At 40.4% G+C, this 20,600-nt stretch overlaps 1 protein-coding gene across 1 annotated transcript in view; it reads right to left on the reverse strand.

Moving 5' to 3' along the window:
- MAOA (monoamine oxidase A) overlaps positions 1-17,174 on the reverse strand; it is an 83,488-nt gene extending 66,314 nt beyond the window's left edge. The window contains exon 1 of the mRNA XM_004376957.2: positions 17,101-17,174. Coding sequence (XP_004377014.1) covers positions 17,101-17,173 — 73 coding nt within the window. The 5' untranslated portion in view covers position 17,174. The remainder of the gene's footprint in view (positions 1-17,100) is intronic.
- Positions 17,175-20,600: the final 3,426 nt, after the last annotated feature.

Genomic DNA, 20,600 nt, shown 5'->3' on the forward strand with positions numbered 1-20,600 from the left:
ATTTAAAAAAAAAAAAAAAAAAGGATTTCAGAAAAATCTTTTGTTTAAAAGTCTTGAAATTTGAAGGGAGATGATTTAAGCCATTTAGAAAAATCTACTTATATGCAAAGCAGATTTTGTCTAAGATGCTGAATAAATGCAGTGCTTATGTTTCAGTTTGCAAGTTTATTATGAAGAAGACCCTGATAAGAAACTTCCATGACCATTTAAAGGCTAGAAAATACACAATATGAAAATAAAAAGCAAGATGCTGTTAGGAAATAGTTATTTTTGAATACTCAGCAAGTCATAAATAAAGCATAGGCAAACACTTGTGGTCGAGAAAAGCTTTTCTAATATAACAACTGAGGCTATCTGTTGATTCAAATGGAAAAAACTAAGATGATGCCTACTTAAAGATATGTCTTGGATTATACTCATTAACTTTTTTTCTACTTAGTCTATGCATCAATATGCATTCTACCCCTCTCTCATCACTACAAAATTCAATGATCACTTACAGAAAAAAAAAAACAAAAAAAACCAGACCTCAATTTTCAACTCCACAGATCATTTTAAGGGCTTTTTGCCATCATCTTTCAAAAATATTTCTTAGGTTTTTTTTGTTTGTTTTTTTGTAAATGTGGTAAGAGTTGTTACAAGAAGTTTGAAGGCAAGTCACCAAATACAATGTAGCCACCATAAAAATACATATTATAACCAATACATATTATAACCATTATGAAAAGAGAACACCTCAGACCTCTTATTTCATCTTGTTCCAAGAAATATAGGTTAGCCAAAACTAGAAGTGCTGTGTGTTATAGCTCTTTCTTTCATTTTCCATCATTTAATCGCCACATGGAATCTAGGGGGATAGAAGAAGTTGGCTCCCCTGGGAGAACCCCACCCTCAAGATAAGAAAAAAATAAAAGGATTTTCTACAGTAGTATGCCAGTAAATGATTAACAACCACTGGGGGTGTGGGAACCTGATTTTTAATTTATGCAGTGTATATACACTCCCACCATGGGTGATTTCAAACTACCAGTGCGATTCAAGCTACCAACCTGAAGTCACCAAATGTGGAGTTGGGAAGAGACACGCACAGTCACTCCTTGTGAGCCAGGAGGAGCTGGCTCCCACACCCCGCTGGCTATAGCGATAGAAGAACTGGAGAGCAGGGAGATGGTCTATGAAATCAGCATGTATTTATGATAGTCATAGGGCTGTTGGGGATGAAAAGCCAACTTGAAAAGGGCCACTGGACCTGACTCTCAAGTGTCCTAGTGTCCGAAGTCTGTGTTTCTTCCACCTGCATGTTTGAGGGAAGAAGTCTAAGTAGGCATTAACAAAATCTTCCTTCCCTTGGACCTAGAGCTCTTCCTTTCCCAAATCAAGACAGGCAGGGCTCATTAGGAGGCAGAGAGCCTAAGATTCCCAAATACCCTGTGATTTTCTATGAGAGTAAAGAGCTGCAAGAAGCTACATTCACATAGATTTTGTGAAGGCCTTACCATGTAAATAAGGATCCGATCATTTTCAAAATGCAGAAACCTGAAAACAGGGGAATAGTGGACCATGGCATAGATAAATCTTTAATCACTTTGCAATAAGTATTTAAATAGGGATGATGAGTTTAACACAATACAAATCCTGTCCTGATTTCTGTCTCTTCAATTGTTCGGATTTTGCAGAAGCCAAAATAAGAGAGGGTTATGGATTTATTCAGGAGGTTAAAAAACAAACAAAATACACGGCAAGTCTGTGAAAAGCACACTTCGTTCGAGGGTTCAGGCAATGCTAGTCTCGGTTATTAGATCAGGGGAGCCTGGGCGAGATGATGTATGCAGCCTACATCTGTGTTGCCATGGCAAACTCAGACCAGTTCCAGCTCCTTAAAGCCATGGAAACTATTCCCACCAATTCTGCAGTGCTCTCCAGGCCTTGAGATGGCTACTGTCCCCATAGAAATGGTACAGGAAATGATTTTACCTACACAGCTGGAGTGGGAGTTAATACTTGCGATGAAACCTTCAAGGACACGATTCTTGCTTTTTGGGATATAAATCTCAGGCATCCTGTCACCGTGGAACCCAGCTGCCACACTTACCCTTGCCTTCTCTACCTCGCCAAGGGCCCTTTCCTCTAACTTTCTTTTTCAAGCACATTCACATCTACTCTATTGTAGGGGAAAAAAAGAAATTCCTCCATTTGATTCATGCTGCCCTTTCTAATTCCTGGGCTATTTCTGATTCTCCTTCTACAATAAATGATCTGTACACTGTGTCTCCATTTCCTCACTAGAATAAACCTAGAAATACAGTGTATTCTTCATGAAAAATGTCCAGTGATCCCACTGTCAATGTCTTGAATACTATGCTTAATGGTGAAACAAAAGTAGCATTAAAGTCAGAAACAAGGAAGAGATGCTCACCATCACCAATTTTATTTAACATTATTTGGCAAGTACTAGCCAATGCTATTAGAGGAGAGAGAGAAAGGAGACATAAAAATTAGAAAAGAGATAAAATAATCATGGTTTGTAATCAAAAAGAAGTAACAATAGAAAAAAGAGAATTCAAGGAGTAAGGTGTGTAGTTTAAAATTAATATTAAAAAAAATAGAGCCCTATATACAATCAGTTGGAAAATATAATGAAAGCGCTCACTTCTAAGAGTGACATGAATGACAAAATATTGGAAATAACTCAAGAAGAACTCTACAGAACTCACATGAGAAATATTTTGAAAATCTGAAAATTACTGAAAGACCCAAAAGAAGACTTGAATGAAAAGACAGTTCTCATTTTTGGATAGGAAGAAACAGTATTATAAAGACCTCAATTCCCCCTCAATTTAAATATTAATTTAAAATGTAATGAAATATAAATAAAAATGTTAATGCTATTTTCTTATGAGTCCCTGATTCTAAATTTCATATGGAACAACAACATGGTAAACTTGCCAGGAAATTCCTAAGAAGAAGCATAATGAATGGGTATTAACCCAACCTTTTATTAAAATATATTACAAAGCTCTAGTAAAAACTTAGTGGAACTGGTACAAAATTAGATAAACCTAAGAGTATATGGTCTAGAAATCACACAAATCAGTAGATAAATCCTAGTTTAGTCAACAAATGGTGTTAGGTCATATGACTTTAGGAGAGGAAAAAAAGTAAAGCAGAATTTCTAATTCTTTATTCAAAATAAAGTCAGATGGAAGATTTAAATATAAAAAATAAAAACATAAAAGAACACACTAAAACGGGAAGTTCAGAAAAATAACATTCTTGGAGTAAAGAATGCCTTCTGTGTAAGACACAAAACCCAGAAGCCATAAAAGGAAAAAAAAAGAGACACAAAATTGATTGACACAAGATTAGTTTCTTCAAAATATAAAAAGTTTTCTCAAGTCAGTAAGAAACACGACCAAACACATTATAAAAATGGGTAAAGAATTTGAATGTAAAGTTTCACCAAAGAAATACAAATTTCTTTCAATGAAAAGATGCTCACTCTCACTCATAATTTGTTTTTGAAGTTGTTAGTTGCCACTGAGTCAATTCTGACTCATGGCGACCCCATAGTATTTTCTTGGCTGTAATCTTAATGGAAGCAGAATTACAGCCCTTTTTTTCCCATAAATTAAAATAAGTGAAATTTTGATTTATTGGATTCAAAATTAAAAATATTAAATACAGTGTTGGCATGGGTTTTGTGGAAAATAGAATGTCTCATACACTGCTGGTGGTAAAGAAACGTGATCCAATCTTGCCAGTGTTAGTTACTAAAACTGTAAATGCACATTCCTTTGATCTAGCAATTCCATTCCTAATAAGCTCTCTCCTACACATAAATTAACATATGTATACAAAGAGCTCCATACAAGAATAAGGTAAAGGCATTCTGTGAAATACTATATAACTATTAAAAAGAATGAAAGTTTTTGAAATATACAAGGTAAAATAAGCAAGATTCAGATCTCTGTGTATAGTATACACCTATACTTCCATACTTAACTTACAGGAAATAACTGAAAAGACATACAATAAACTGTATCATGGCAGTTATCTTTCAGGGTGTACTGCTAGGGGTCTAGGATGGAAGGAAGAGTCATTATGCATTATATACTGGTTTGAACTATTTTAATCTACTGCATATATGTGTTTATACAGATATTACCATATTTGCAAAGAAAAAACTACTACACATACACATTGACATCAAAACATATTTTCCATCCAAAATTATTTTTCCCTTTAAAAGGTTTCAAAATATAAATTTGAAATATACCCTAAAGATATATGAAATGAAGGTTATCTTCAAGAGAAGCATCTAGGTAATGAATAGTAACTGAATCTTTTTGCAAGTACTTATTTTTCCACCTTCACAAGTATCATTAACCCAGCTAAATTCATTAATTCATCCACTCATTCAACAAATAACACTATGCTCCTGCTAGGTCCCAGGCACCATCTGAAGTGGTGTGAATACCGTGGTGAATATAACAAAGTCCCTGTCCTCACGATGCTTACATTCTAGTGGGGGACACAGGTAAAAACATAGAGAAACAAATAGTAAGTGTTAGGAAATACTAATAAAATATTAAGTGCTATGAAAATAAATAAAGCAGAGTAAGGAGAGAGTAATAGAGGTGGGGGATGCTTTCTTAGATGGGGTTATCAGTGAAAGAATCTCGGAGGTGATGTTAAAGCAGAGACCTTATTGAACTAAGGAAGTGAGATATGCCAATATCTAGGGAAGATGGGAACAAGCTTGATGCGCTCAAGAAGAGCCACAGAGGAATAACTAAGGAGCCAATGAGGTCAGAGAAGTAAGCAAAGACCAAAATATGCAGAGCCTTTTAGACTAAGGCAAAGACCCTAGATTTTGATATAAGTGCAATGGGGAGCCACTGGAGGTTTATAAGTAGGGGAGTGAACGATTAATTTAACCTTTTAAAAGATCGTCCTGGTTTGCCTGTTCTTCAAAAAGTTAAACATAGAATTACCATATGATCCAACAACTTCTAGGTATATGCTCAAAAGATTTAAAAGTAGCAAGGCAGATACATGTACACCAATGTTTACTGCAACATTATTCACAGTAGCCAAAAGGTGGAAGCAATCAAAATGTCCAGCAACAGATGAATGGATAAACAAAATGTGGTATATACATACAATAGAATATTATTCAGCCCTAAAAAGGAATGAAGTTCTGATACATGCTATGACACAGATGAACCTTGAAAACATTATGCTGAGTGAAATAAGCTAGGCACAAAAGGGACAAATATCGTATTATCCTTCCTATATGAAATATCTAGAATAGGTAAGTACAGAGAGACAGAAAGCAGACTAGAGGTTACCATGGGCTAGAGGGTGGGGGCAATGGGGAGTTATTGCTTAAGGGGTATGGAGTTTCTGTTTGGGGTGATAAAAAAGTTTTGTAAATAGATAGTGGTGATGGTTTCACAACATGGTGAATGTAATTAATGCCAATAATTGTACACTTAAAAATGGTCAAAATGGCAATTTTTTTTAAGAGCCCATGACTATTTATTGAAGTCCCTCTAAAGGTAGTTTCTCAAAAGGTGGTTCATCCAGGAAGGAGCAGAGGGACGCTGGACTCTCTTCATCTCATCTTTTCTTGAGCTTCATGGATCCCCAGGAGTCATGAGTAGATTTCTTGTGAAGTTGGTTAGGAAAAAATATATCTTTGTTTTTAGTGACCTCTAACTGAAATTTGGAGTCCCTAGGTGGTGCAAATGGTTAACATGCTGGGCAAATGGTTAACCAAAAGGTTGGAGGCTTAAGTCCACCCAGAGATGCTTCAGAAGAAAGGTCTGGCAATCTATTTCCAAAAAATCAGCCACTGAAAACCCTGTGGAGCACAGTTCTGCTCTGGCACACATGGGGTCACCATGAGGTGGGGTCAACTTGATGGCAATTGGTACTGGTACTGGCAACTGAAATTTGACATTTTATTTAATCATAAATATAGACTAGAAATTGTAGTAGTATTAGAAGCACCTATGACTTTCTTGCCCATAGAAATCACAGGTATTTTTAAATTCCATTACAGTTACTGCAAATGTAACAAAATATTGTGCATGCTACCCTGAAATTATGGTAATTCAGGTCACCAGCAGGTCTAGTTATTTCATGAATTAATAAAGAAGCATAACTATTCATAGTTTAAAAAATATTTTGATATGTATATTTTAACATAATGTCATTTAGAAGAACAAAGCCTTGGTGAAACACTGGGTCTTGTGTCCTGGCTCATAATCGTGCCTACTTTGGGATGTGATGACATCCTTTGCACAAAATGGCGAAATTTTTGTTATATGTATTTTACCACATACACAAAAACATAATCATCCTGGTAGCTATGAGAAGAACAGATTGTAAAAGAACAAAGGAGGAAAGAAGCAGGGAGACTAGTTAAGAGGCAGTAAAAGATCACCGTAGCTCAAGTAAGGGCAAAAGACCACAGTTGCTTGGACAAGGTGGCAGTGGTAAGAAGTGGTCAGATTCAGAGCATATTTTGAGGCTACAGCCAACAGGACTTGCCACTTGAATAAACATGTTGTATGACAAAAAGAGAGGCGTCAAGAATGGCTTCAAGATTTTTGACCTGAGCAACTAGTAAATGGAGGTGTCATTTATTAATCTGAAAAAGGCCAAGATAAGAGTGAGTTATGGGGAAATAGCCAGTGGCCTGTTTTAGATGTATTAAGTTTGAGATGTCTAAATGAGCTAAATGTGTATTATTAACATCTTGGGGACAGAGATGTGTTCTACACATCTTTGCATCTCTAAAATAGAGCCTGCCACTTTGCAGGGACTGTGCAAATGTCTGTTATGATGATAGAGTAACCACATACTAAGAAAACAAAACCATGCTAATGTGGATGAGGGCAACAAGGACGTTTCTAATGCCACTTAGATTATATTTATCTCAAACAACTAAGAAAGACTGACAAGAATGTCATTTTAACCTTTATGCCTAAGTGAGTCAGCAGATTCTAAATACTACTAGTACATTTTCTGGACTTTGAACCAGTATTGTGCTTCGTAGCAGAACAGAACAGAAAATACCAATGTGCACACAAACTTGTCCCCTATGTGTACAACCCTTCTTTCCTTCCCTCCTTTCTGCTCTCCTTCCCTCCCTTTCTATTCATCCAGCCAGCCATCCGTATTTTGTGCTTCCTTTCAGAGAAATAATTCTTTGTTTTTGAAAATGTCAAATCTTCTAATCCCTTTGATAAGCTAAAAAGACAATGCTGTCTCAAATGATAAATACATGAAAGCTAACAATTAACTTCAATTTGCCCTGAATTCGACAGACTGGTTGTCTAGACAGTCCTAATTTATTTGATTATTGTTCAGCATTTATTTTCACTTTAGATAAACAGATCTCACCCAAGTTAGGGAATGCAATTACCCCTTAATTCATTATTCACCCAATTATTTCACTGAAACCTAAAATAAACCAGGGTTGCTTCACACTGCTGTACTCAGATTCTGCACTCTTGGGAAGGGCTGTAGTTTAAAACAGTGGTTTCTAGAATGTTTTATGGAATACTAGTCATCAAGATGCTTTGGGGAAAAGTATCAACGTTCATGAAGTTGGAAAATCTTGTGCACATTCTCCTAGGAAATGCATGGTGCACACGGGTATATCAAAGGCCCTAAGAAGTCCTGCAGTGAAGAGACCTGTTTAACTTCACATTTTCCCACCACCTGCCTTTTTAAATATCTCCAAACATGCTTTGGGAAGGCTCATTGAAACTCTTATGAGATCCTTCAAATATTTACAGTAATAAACTCCTGTGGATGAGGCGCTAGGTGAGCAAGGCCTAGAGCACAAGCTGGGAGTGTAGCAGCAAAGCTTTAGTGTAGCTACAGCTTGTGCTCTGCTGGCTCTTATAGTCCTCTTTGTTCCTAAAAGTGGTATTTTTCAACTTTGATGTTCATCACCACCTAGGAATGTGTATTGTGTACACTACATATTAAATTTTTAGAAAAGCTAATTCTCTATTAGTCAGTGAACTGGTCTCTGGCCAACATAATTCTTATGTAACTCCATGCTTGGCCTATTAGACTGAACACTGTTGAAAATAAAAAGTATGGTCAAACATCAGATCATGCAGAAGTTTTAGAAGCAATGCTCCTGAAGCAGAAAAACAGAAATTAAAAACCCTAAATGTTTGCCTGGTGAAAAAAAAAATGTCTATAAGTAAGCACATAGTGAGTGCTCAATCAACAAACATTTATTGAATGAATGAATGAATACATGTAAGCATGCAAGAAAAAGGTCTTTAACTTAAGCCACAGTTCACAACTAACTCACTTAATCTGGAAATGGTCCCCTTAAAAGTCATCTTCATTACATTTCAAAATTTATCCAAAATCAACACTTCTATCAAGCATTACTTCCTCCGTGAAACTCCTTCCTTGTCACACTTTTCCTCCAGATAGAGTTAACTGCTCCCTTCTCTGTGCTGCAAATGATTAGCACACTCAGCTGCTAGCCAAAAGGTTGGAGGTTCAAGTCCACACAGAGGTGCCTGGGAATAAAGGCCTGGTGATCCGCTTCTGAAAAATCAGCCACTGAAAACCCTATAGAGCACAGTTTTATTCTGACCTAAATGAAGTTGCCATGAGTCAGAGTTGTCCTGACGGCAACTGGTTTTTTCTGTGCTGTCACTGGATCCCTGAACCAACCTCAAGTACCAACAGCACAACAGGCTCGTAATCATAACCCCTGGCACACAGAGGGACTCTGTACCTCACCTAGGTCACTGGATAGACAAACGGACTGACAAACTAGGGAACACCCTCAGACCAAAGCTTCCCTCTTCCATTTGAGCCTAAATTTTGTCAAATGCCTTCAATGACCCATGATCTTTCTAAGTTATAACACATGCAGATTAAATCAGGAATGCATACTTAATATCAATGATTTCACTTCAAAATGTAAAATCTTTAAACACCAATCTTGGTAAACTGCTAAAAGAAATTACATCAGCCACCACAGCCTTCCATTTCCTTCGCCAGTGTTTTCTCCCCCAATTATTCAAAACATGTGGTTCACTTTTCTATTCATTGCAGTCTTAATGTAGGAAATGTAGGTACCTTATTTTTCAGCCTGGATGCTTGAACTATTTTTATCATGGTCTATTTACAATTCATTACTAGTATCTGTCTAATGACTTAAAGAATCCTTTTCATTCTTCTTTTTCACCACTTCTGTGAAATCTTTGTACGAGCTCAAAATATTTACACTTCAGGGCCAGTGACACTGAAGAGGTTTCCATAACATCGGATGTTTGCGTGGCACCAAAAAAAATGTCTTTAAGTAAAAGTATGCATTCATTTGGTGAATAGGTCTATAGTTTTCATCAGATTTTCAAAGGGTCATTTGATCCAAAAGGTTAAGAATCACCAACCTAAACAATTAAAACAATTACACATTATCCTAAACATACTAGAAATGGACTTTTCAAAAGGAAATAAATTCTTCATATGAAAGTCATTTTATCTAATAGCGTGTCCCATATTATTAAATTTAAACATTCACAATTCCATTTAATATATCCTAACATATAAATTGGAGTCCCTGGGTGGTACAAACAGTTAATGTGCTCAGCTGCTAAACAAAAGGTTGACGGTTCGAGTCCACCCAGAGGCGCCTCAGAAGAAAGGCCTAGAGACCTACTTCCTAAAAATCAGCCGTTGAAAACCCTATGGAGCACAGTTCTACTCTGGCACACATGTAGTCGTCATGAGTCCTAATCGACTCAACGGCAATCAGTTTTTTAAATATATAAATTACAGTGACCCAATAGATTCAAGGGCATGAAGCCTCAAAGTAAAGCAGTTATAAGGCTCACTGAAGTTCGATGGGTAAGTCCACAGAGCAAGTTTGTTGAGGTGGTGAATGAAAGGAACACTGTCCTAGCAGTCAATATTTTAGGAGTTCAGGGTCAAGTTCTGACGCTAAGAATTTTACAACATTTGATAATTCATTTAACCCCTCTGAGCCTCCATTTCGGTCCCTTTAATCCCTTACAGGTTGCAATTCTGTGACCCTTGAATATGGTTAATATGTAATTAAGTCAACTCTCGAAGCTTACCATCTGGTTACGTTCTTATTGACACTCTTACCTAATCAATCAATTAAATAGTTATAAAGTGGGGTCTTGCTTACTTTGGCATAGTGACAATTCTTTAAAAGGAATTTTAAAGGAAGGCTCAGAGAATCCATGGGTGAGGTGTGAATGAGCATCCGTGGAGAGGCCCAGACCCTGGTTTCAGTTAGTGTAGGGTATCAAGATGAGAGAGGATGCAAGCCATTTCCAGAAGGCAGTATGGAAGAAACAAGTATTAAAGAGGGGCCTGAAAGAGAAAGCTGAAGAAAGAGACCTTCACAAAGCAGACTAATTATTAAAAAAGATATTGGAAAATATATCACATATAACTTAACTCAACCTCCTAATTTTACAGATGACAAAACTGTCATTCAAAAACTTTACCAGTAAAAATATAAGTGGCTGTCAAGTTGATTCCAATTCATGGCAACCCTGTGTGTGAGAGTAGAACTGTGCTCTATAGGGTTTTCAATGGTTGATTTTTCAGAAGTAGATTACCAAGACTTTCTTAAGCTGCCTTAATTCACAATGCTAGATTATAACATAACAGGGAATAGATTGTCCAAAGGAAAATAAAAATTGCTGGTAAAAACATATTTTGCACAATAAGGGGGAAAATATAGTCCTAACAGTAATGCTAAAATTTAGAAAATATAAATATCTTTTGATTCATTTTTTTCAAGTTGTAATCACTCAAACAAAATGAAAAAAAAGTCATTATGAAATCTATCCATCTTACATATGCAAGTATATTCTTTAAACAGTCATTGGGTGTCTATACCTTCTATAACACAGGGCTGGGCACTCTTACAAGCCTATGTATGTGATATCAAACTACAAAACGTCCTCCCTCTTTCTGGGTACACCCAAATCTAAATACTGGTAAGACTTTCATATGTTAGAATATGTACATGCCACACTTGTACCAAGATTATATGACCCAATACTCACCAATAGTAGGCTTCCACATTTCTTTTTCTCAATTACTGGTTTCTGTGATCCATGCAATTATACTATACTTAAATCTACTGTTAAGTTTTTTTTCACATTAGCTGAGTATTATAAATTCAAATCAGTTAGTATTGGCTAAATGCTAAAATTGCCCATTAAATGTCAGCTAAACCCAAAAGCTCATTTATTTTGAAGATTTCAAAAAATCAGGACCCAAATAAATTTAGTTACTGTATTCTTCATTCAACATGAAAACATTTACAAAGTAAAAGTATCCTAGTTTATTTTTGAGAAAAAAAATATAAAATGAGGGCAAAGAAATATCCTAAAAAAACCCAAATTAATGCGAAGCCTGCCCTGAACCTCAGAGTATTTGAATAACTAAGGCAGCAAAAATAAAAGGCTTTTTTTTTTTTAACATAAGCTTTTCTTAAATCACTACAAAACCACAGTATGTGCTGCCAAGTTCTTGGTTAAAATGCCGAAAAGGGTCCTAGCAGAAATGATGCTGACGGGTGATACATTTCAGCAAAAAGGGAAATTGCGGTACGTTGTGAACTCAATTGTCGGAACTCAGAATATTAGTCATTCTTCTTGCAAAATGGCTTTTCTGTCTCAGATGATAAAAAAGATTCTATCCCTGCTGATTTTATACAGCACAGAGTTCTGAGTGGCTAGTACTTGCAATTCTTTTAATAAAGCTTGGCTTGAGGACCAAAATATTAAAAAAACAAACCCACTGCCATCTAGTTGATTCCGACTCACAGCGACCCTATAGGACAGAGTAGAACTGGCCCATAGGGTTTCCAAGGCTGTAAATCTTTATGGAAGCAGACCGCCACATCTTTCTCCTATGGAGCACCTGGTGGGTTTGAACTGCTGACCTTTCAGTTAGTAGCTGAATGCTTAACTACTGCACCATCAGGGCTCCTTCATAAAAATATAAGGGAGTGCTATAGGGTTGCTTTGAGTCAGAATCAACTTGACAGCAAGGGGTTTGTTTGTTTTTGGGTTTATTGCTTAAACACGGTTTAGAAATAACTCTTTCTACATGGCACTTGGAATTTAATTTAAAAAAACATGAAAATACTCTATTCACCCAAGACCATGCAGCATTATGACTAAGGGGTTTTCACTGCACTCACTGACCGTTCACAGTTCACATAGACACAAAAAGCACGAGCACATGTGACACCCAAATGTCATATCAATAGCTTCCAGGATCCTGTCCTTAGAGTCACAGTAGGCAGTGATTTTTGTTCTCTGGGACTCTCACCATGGGCTTAAATTAAGCACTGCCCATGTGTGGCTCACCCCCTCATGACTCTGCATCAGTGCTCCTCTGGTCTCTCCTGTTCAGTATGTCTTTTTTTCCATCCTCTTATCTCTACTTGTTAAAATCCCATTTATCTCTCAAGGTTCAGGCCCTTTGTTTATATCCATACCATTAATATTTACCTCACTGTATTAATGTCAATTATTGGCCCGCTTGATTACTTTTTTCAAGAGGATAAGGACACCTGATGGGTAGGAACACTACTTATTCATTTCTATATACCTCTTTCTCAGTGATCTAGCCACTGCCCAGGATGATACAGGTTCCCAAAATGCTTGAACAAGTGCAGGAACCAGAGCTGCCTCTACTCCTAATGAGTTGCTTTGCACATTCATTCCCGTTCCCTGCATGTGTTCAAAGCTACAGCCAGAAAATCACTAAGGAGGTGCTATCAAGAAGATTAGGTGATAGGACTAGCTTGCCTTTTAAAATCCCTTTGGCCCAAAGACCCTGAAATTCCAAACAGACCCATGAAGGAAGTATCCATTGTCCCTTGGAGCTGTGCTTTTTTTTTCTTTTTTCTTTCTCTTTTCCTTTTTTTCTCTCCCTAAAGACAGCCATTTCAGAAAATCTTAGTTAAGGGCAGATTTTAATGTCTCATGCCACTGCTTTTCTGTCATTTGTTACATCTGCTTTGGCTCATAAGTAAGAACTAGCATCTAAAATCAGATACTGAATCACTATACTCGAAATAATGTCCATAAATAGAAACTTATGGGGCAGTGAGTTTATGTTAACAGGGGAGGAACAATTTTGAAAAGGAGGATGACAATGGCTGCACAATTCAGAGAATGTAATCAATGTCACTGAATTGTATATGTAGAATTATTGAATTGGTGCATGTTGTGCTGCATAAATTCTCAACAACACAAAAATTATTTTTTAAAAAAAGAAATAAATAGAAAATAATTAAGTGTGAACTGTTAAGTATAGATTGCAGGCTCTACGAGAGGAAAGAACAATCGAAGCGAGCCAGAATGATCAAGAAGATTTTCAACTGGGTACTAAAGAATGGATAGGATGTAAATAGTCAGAGAAAAGCACTTCCATGTTAAGAAAAACAGTAACAAGGAAGGCACAAAAGTAAAAAATATAAACATGGTGTGGCACTAGGACGAGAGCAGTGTGACTAAAGCCTGGGTCCGTGCTTGGGAATAGTGGGAAATACTACTTGTCCAACAAAATGAGGCCAAATAATTGGGTGTGTGTAGGTTGGGGTGGGGGTGGGGGGCTTGAGAAACTGGTAATAGGAGACCATTGAAGGTCCTGGGTAGAGGTCCAGAGTAATTTAAGAAAAATTAAGTCTGGGAGAATACTGTAGCATGGACATGAAGGGAGAGGCCAAAGTCAAGGGTGGCCCCTGAGAAGGTGGTCATAATCATATGGGCTAAAGGGGTCAAGGGTCTGTTCTGGGGGTGGGACGGGACTGGAAATAGAGAAGAGGGATAGCCCAAAGGAGTTAGGAGGATCTGTTGGCCGGGTGTAGAAGATGAAAGAAAAGGATGTGTTTAAATGATGGAAAGGATGGTAGTGCCCAGAACAGAGTCAAGAAACTGAGGAAGAGAAGCTGTGTTGGAGGGCAAGGTAGCTTTTAAACATGTTGAATCTACAATAAGACATTCAAATGTGAAATATCCAGGAGCAGATAAGCTATACAACAGGAGTTCCGGAGAAAGAAAAAGATTTAAATTAGAGACTTGAGAGCTTTCTACTGATAAGGAAAAGCTGAAGTCCTAGAATGAGAAAGACAGTAGAAGAGCACATAAGAGCCCAAAAGAGATGAACAGCTCAATTTTGAGGCCATTTGAAAACTAGAAGTTCACAAGAATATGAGAACAATGAAAGGAACAGAAAAGGAGCAATCAGTGTGGGATAAAAATTTAGAATCTGACACTGTCACAGAAAACACATATGGAGTTTCAAAAAGAAAAGGGTGACAAAAAGAAGATTGGCAAGGGCCAAAGCATGTTAAAGATACCACTATACTACTTACAGGAGTCCTGTGGTGGAATGGTTAAGAGCTACTGCTGCTAATCAAAAGACTGGCAGTTCGAATCCACCAGCTGCTCTTTGGAAACCCTATGGGGCTGTTCTACTCTGTCCTATAAGATCGCTATGAGTCAGAATCGACTTGGCGGCAAGGGGTTTGGTTTTGGTTTATACTACTTACAAATGAGCAGGGTTTCCCCTCCCCCAACTACTAACATAGTATATCAAATTATTTAGTTGGTGGGTGGACAGAAGAGATTTTATTGCTGTAAGACATGCTCTATATTTTTTAATGACAAAAAAGGCAGGGGATATGTTAAGATGTTGCTATTCTTTGTGCAGTCATAAAAATAAAAAAAGAATAACTCTTAACATGGATCAGTTCTGAATAATTTCATTTGGAATTTGTACTTTTCTAGGAGCTATTTTGTTATATAATAGGTATAACACTGCAGATTCCAAGTATTGGCCATTTATTGTAATGTGTGAGTAGCATATCAGAATGTTTAAGTCCTGATAAAAGTTGCATTTAAATGTGACCCAGGGAAGAGTAAGTAACTCACAGGATACTGCTAAGCACACACAAAAAAGATGTGTTTCTGAGTTCTCAAGACTGTTTGGGAAGTGATGCCACTTACCTGCTCAAGGAATTCTTGATTTATGTGCAGGGTTTACTCATGAGCCAGACTTGCACCTACTTTCATTTTAACTGTGGACCATCTGGGAAGGCACCACAGATAGAAAACAATGTTTCTGGTTAAGTTGGGTATTAAAATCACTTGGATTTGACTGATTGGAGATAACCTTAGAGGAAACCAACTGCCTTTTCTACTGTCACTGGAGGAACAGGAAGCTGGTCTCTGGAATAGGAGTGTGAACCACTGTGCAAGAAATTCCCTCTACTTCCCCAAATTGGCAATGATCAGATTAATAATTAATAGTGACCATAGACAGATGTGCTCTTTGAGAAAGAAAAAATGCAAAATTATACACACAAAATTCAGTATGAAACTAGTCATTTATTTTGAATGAAAACCAGAAGGGGCCTGCAGTTGTAAGGGCAAAAAAGCTAAGTTTCACCAGCTACATGGTAAACCTACCTCTGGCAGTGACCAAGTACAGGGAGAATAGTGTGGAAAGGAAGAAAGAGGAGGTTATCAGTAGAGGAAAAAGAAACGCCAAAACACTCCTTAAGGAACACTGGAGCTCAAAACAAGAAAAAGACAAGAAGAAAATCCCAGGAAGAACCCTGAATTGTGGAATATGGACGTTGCATGGAGACGGGTGAGGGGACAGAACTCCTAATCGATTTAGACAACACATTATCATCATATTTATGTTCCAGTGATCAACAATCACGTTGCTTCTTTCTAGGAGTCTTGCCTAGGAGGTTCAGGTGTTTGGAAACACCAGTCCACTCCACTGCAGGCATTGAACAAGTGTTTCCTGAGGGAATGAATACATAAATGAATGACCAAAGTGAAACAAGGGAAACAAACACTCCTTTTTTCTTACTCTGCACCAGAATCTGTTGACCGCTGCCACTCCAGTATACATGTATGTTTTTGTTGGCATTGGCTGGAACTGTCAAAGCAACATTTCAGGCTCATCTCTGCTCTAGTGATCAAGAATATTTATCCTCAATAGGCCAAGACAAAATTAATTTACAAAAATGTTCAGCGCCCCCTCAAAATAAATATACATAAAAATGGCTCCTTTAATTTCAGATCCTGCAGAAATGATTAACACCCCTGGGGGAAGGGGTGAAACACAATCCCTAAACTCAAACATTTTACCAAACAAGACAATCTAAGTGACAAATAAATCAGTCATGGTGGGGCTTCCAGGAAAATACTGAAGAGCCTCTTGTACCACTCACTTGGTCAGCCACAAACCCAAGCCAGGACCCGGGAACCCAAGCCCTCTGAGCAGGCTGGCTCATCACAGGATAGGATTCAGGCAGTGGGGGCTCTTAGTGAAAAAAGGACACAACAGGTCACTCACTGACCTGCTCTCAGCCCCTGCTTCACAAAGGGATTCCCTTTGGGTAATAAATGCTCTACACTTTCCTGCAAATTCTAAAAACTGGCAGGAGTAGGTTACCTTTCCCTTAACGTTTCTACCACGTTCCTCTTCACCTACCATATTTTCTAAGGAAAAACGCTTCAAGAACAGCAATACTACTACCACTACCTTAATACTACAAAAACTCATTTGCGGATGTTCTGTTTTAGGCAAAAGATGTGAAATCAGTGAGGCACAGCAGCCACCTCAGGAATTAGTTTGACTCTTAAATTGGAGAACCTGGTTCAGCCACTTCCCAACTAAGTGATTTGATCTCAGGGGAGTTACTGAAATTCTCCAGGCCTCACTTTCCTTATTTTATAAAATAGTGAGTAAAGTATGCACCTAACAGAACTGTTGAGGATTGAGAAAATCCACACGAAGTGCTAAATATAACTTCACACCAAGAGCAAATTAAATATTAGCATTTAATATCAGTAGTAAAATTGTTCCTGCCTCTCCTAGTGCACATCACCAACAAATCCGGCCCAACCCGCACTTCTACTTCACAGATCCGTTCACTCTCGCAGGTAGGAGAAACCCCCAAACGCCACCTGTGCTCCCCACTCCGGGCCGGCTAGGGCCCCTCAGATGACCGCTACTGTGCACACTGACCTGAGATGCCGCCTCCTATCACGACTACGTCGAACATATGGCCCGCGTTATTCGCCTTCTCTCGACTCCCCATGGTCTGCTTGCTACTCTCCGGAGGCGTGGGTATAGAAGTCAGGCCGGCCGAGGGCGGAGCCGACTCTTCTACCGACATGCCGGGGGAGTCCAGGGGCGGAGCAGATCCTTGTGCAGATAACCTGGGGGAGCCAGGCACTGAGGGCGGAGCGGACCCAGGTGCTGACACTCCAGGGGAGGCCGACGGCGAAGCAGATCTTGATACAGATACCCGGGGAGAGCCGGGTATCGAGGGTGGGGCGGGCCCTGGTACCGACACTCCCGGGGAGCCCGGGGGTGGAGCAGATCTTGGTATGGATACCCGGGGGGAGCCGGGCAAGGAGGGCGGAGCGGACCCCGGCCCTGTTACTGACACTCTGGGCGAGGCGGAGGGTGGAGCAGATCCTTGTACGGATACCCAGGGGGAGCTGGAGACGGAGGACGAGGGGGACCCTGGTAATGACACTCGGGAGGTGTTCAAGAGTTGAGCAAAGCCTTGTACTGAACTGAGTGGGGAGCCGGGCATGGAGGGCGGGGCGGACCCGGGTACTGACACTTGGGAGGTATTCAAGAGCTGAGCAAATCCTTGTACTGAACTCCGGGAGAAGTTGAGCACGGAGGGGGGGGCGGACTCTTGTACTGACACTCGGGGGGTGTTCGTGGGTGTAGGAGGTACTTGTATTGAACCCCGGGGGGAGCTCAGCATCGAAGGTGGGTCGAGCCCTTGTACTGACTCTACGGGGGTGTTCATGGGTGTAGGAGGTACCTGTACTGAACCCTGGGGGGAGGTGGGCATCGAAGGTGGGGCGAGCCCTTGTACCGACCCTACGGGGGTGTTCGTGGGTGTAGGAGGTACTTGTATCGAACCCCGGGGAGAGTTGGGCATCGAAGGTGGGGCAAACTCTTGTACCGACCCTACGGGGGTGTTCGTGGGTGTAGGAGGTACTTGTATTGAACCCCGGGGGGAGCTGGGCATCGAAGGCGGGGCGAGCCCTTGTACCGACCCTACGGGGGTGGGGGTGTTCGCGGGCGTAGGAGGTCCTTGTACTAATATCCTGGGGAAGCCGGGCATTGAGGGCGGGGAGACCCTCAGGTTCGCGTTGGAGCCGGTGTCTGGGTTGGAGGGTAGGGACGCTCCACTGGAGACGCTCGGGCTAGTGGTGGACGACTTGGGGATCCGGTCGTTCAGACCGCGGGCGCTGAAGCCCCAGAGGCCAGGCTTGGAGTTGGGGTCAATTCTCGGGCCAGAATCGGAGCTGAGGTTGGAGTAGGCGCTGGAACTCCAGGAGTTGGACGCGTCCATTGTGGACGCAGTCGACATGGAGCTGGAAAACGGTTCCGAAGTACTCCACTCGGAGTGGGCGCTCCACTCGGTTCTAACGGACTGGTCGGAGACCTGGGCAGCGCCGCCCCTGGCTCCGGGCGCACCCTCTGCCTCACGCCCCCGCCCACCGCCGCCGCCGCGGGAGTCCGCGGAGCTGTTTGTGCTCATGGTTCTCAAGCGCCGGGCAGGGGTGGGGGGCTGTTCTATTCTACCCCACCCTTCTCCCAAGTAAGCTCGCCTCTTGGGGTCCGCTCTTCCTGGCTTGGCGCGCCCCGGGGTCTGCTCTTTCGTAGGCCCGCCCCGGGAGCCCGGCCCACTTGTGGGCGACGAGACGAGGGCGGTGGTGAGGCCTGGCTCCGCCTTCCCGTAAGACCGTGTCGCTTGTGGGGAGGCGGGGGGGGGGGCTCGCTCCCAGAGTGGCCGGGCGACGCCACCGAAGCGGGGGGAGACGTGGTGGTCGGGCGAGGGGCGTGGGTGTGAGCCTTGCCGTGTGGGGGGATCTCTACCTGGCACTTTCTTTCTTAGGCTTTAACTGAAAGGGGGCTGGGCCAGGGTGGGCTTAGAGAAGCTAGTATTTGAAGGAAGAGGATCCAGCAAAGGCTATGAAATTAGTGAGTCCTCTGCTTCCTCATTTGGTAGCGTCCCTTTGTGACGTCTCATGGTGGCCTAATGAGGTCTGCGGGGTCGCGCGCTTTCCCTAGGGAGGGGGGCGTGATGACGTAGAACTAACCGTCTCTGGAGGGAGACTTGGGAGTTATTGGTTCTAAGATTTTTTTCAAGTTGAGGTGCTTAACCAAAATTAAATCAAGTAGACAAGCAAAATTAGAACCCAGCTATGACAGATTAAGTGGAACCTGTAGTTTAAAAGCAAAGGTTAAGGGATGGCTAAGGTGCAGAAACAGAACATGTTTTCCTATCCTACTGAAAAGAGTGGCTTTTAGTGCTATATTTCACTAAGCAGCTTCCTGCTTTGCTAATTATTCCCTTTCTAAAGTTTCCAGTTTTCCTTAACATTCTAAAGCTGAATTTGTCATCACTGAAACTCTCAAAAATAGATGTAATTATGAACTAAGTAAGTGATGAGATCTCTAGGAAGTTAACTAGATACCCTTTCGGACCTATAGACATTTCTCCTGCCCCCCTCCCCACTATGTATCAAACTTCTTGTTGAAGAAACTAAGGAAATATAGATTTAGTTCTTTCTTCTGTTTCAATAGCTTTTACTTCCAAAAAAAGGAGTTGAGGCTTATGATTAAATTGGTATCATTTTTATCTGGTTAGGCTTTGAAGCAAAGGGAAAGAAAATAAAGAATTTAACTTTTTGTAATATGATTCTGTCCAACTTTGTCCTTATTCCTGTTGCTTTCTTTTCATTCAAACATTTGATCTCATATTATGTGGTAGGCACAGTGCCAGGTATTGGGGATACACAAGATTATAAACTGTCATAGAACACACAGTCTAGTAGAGGAGACAGACAACCTCACGATTGATGTGTAAATACAAATTCAGGTAAATGTTATAATGGGAAGATTCATTATGATGAGAAAGTATTAGGGTACCCTGACCACTCTGAAAGCTAACTTTGGGGTGGGGAGTGTAAAAATATTCTAGAAAGAGGGAAGAATGTGGGAAAAGGTCCTCTGGTAGAAAGCAGCATGACTCACTGGAGCAGTATAAAGCCACATGGTGGAGCTTTAGTAAGGGAAGAAGTGCAGGAGACAAGGCTGGTAAGGTAGGATAGGCTGATAAGACCTTGAAAGACCAAGGTAAGATCCCTGGTGTTTGTCCTAAGAGCAGTGGGAGCCACTGCAAGATTTTAAGCAAGGGATAACATGATTATATTCCATTCTGAAAAGGTCTTATCTGCCTGCCATGTGGATAATGGGATGAAGGGGATAAGAATAGATAGATGCAGGGAGATCAAAGTTGGGAATTCTTTGAAAAGTTGATGGTGTCTTGGACTAAGATGGGTGGTGGCAGTGGGAATGGAGAGATGTAGACTTATTTACATGTCTTAAACTTGGCTGTGGACTTGATTGTGGCTAGGATATGGAAGATCATGAGTATGTTTTTGGACAAGTTGAGCTTCAAGTTCCTTTGAGACATCCAGATGAAGGTTATA

Source organism: Trichechus manatus, unplaced genomic scaffold (genome assembly GCF_000243295.1).
Source record: "Trichechus manatus latirostris isolate Lorelei unplaced genomic scaffold, TriManLat1.0 scaffold00046, whole genome shotgun sequence".
In the NCBI taxonomy this organism is placed as follows: Eukaryota; Metazoa; Chordata; class Mammalia; order Sirenia; family Trichechidae; genus Trichechus; species Trichechus manatus.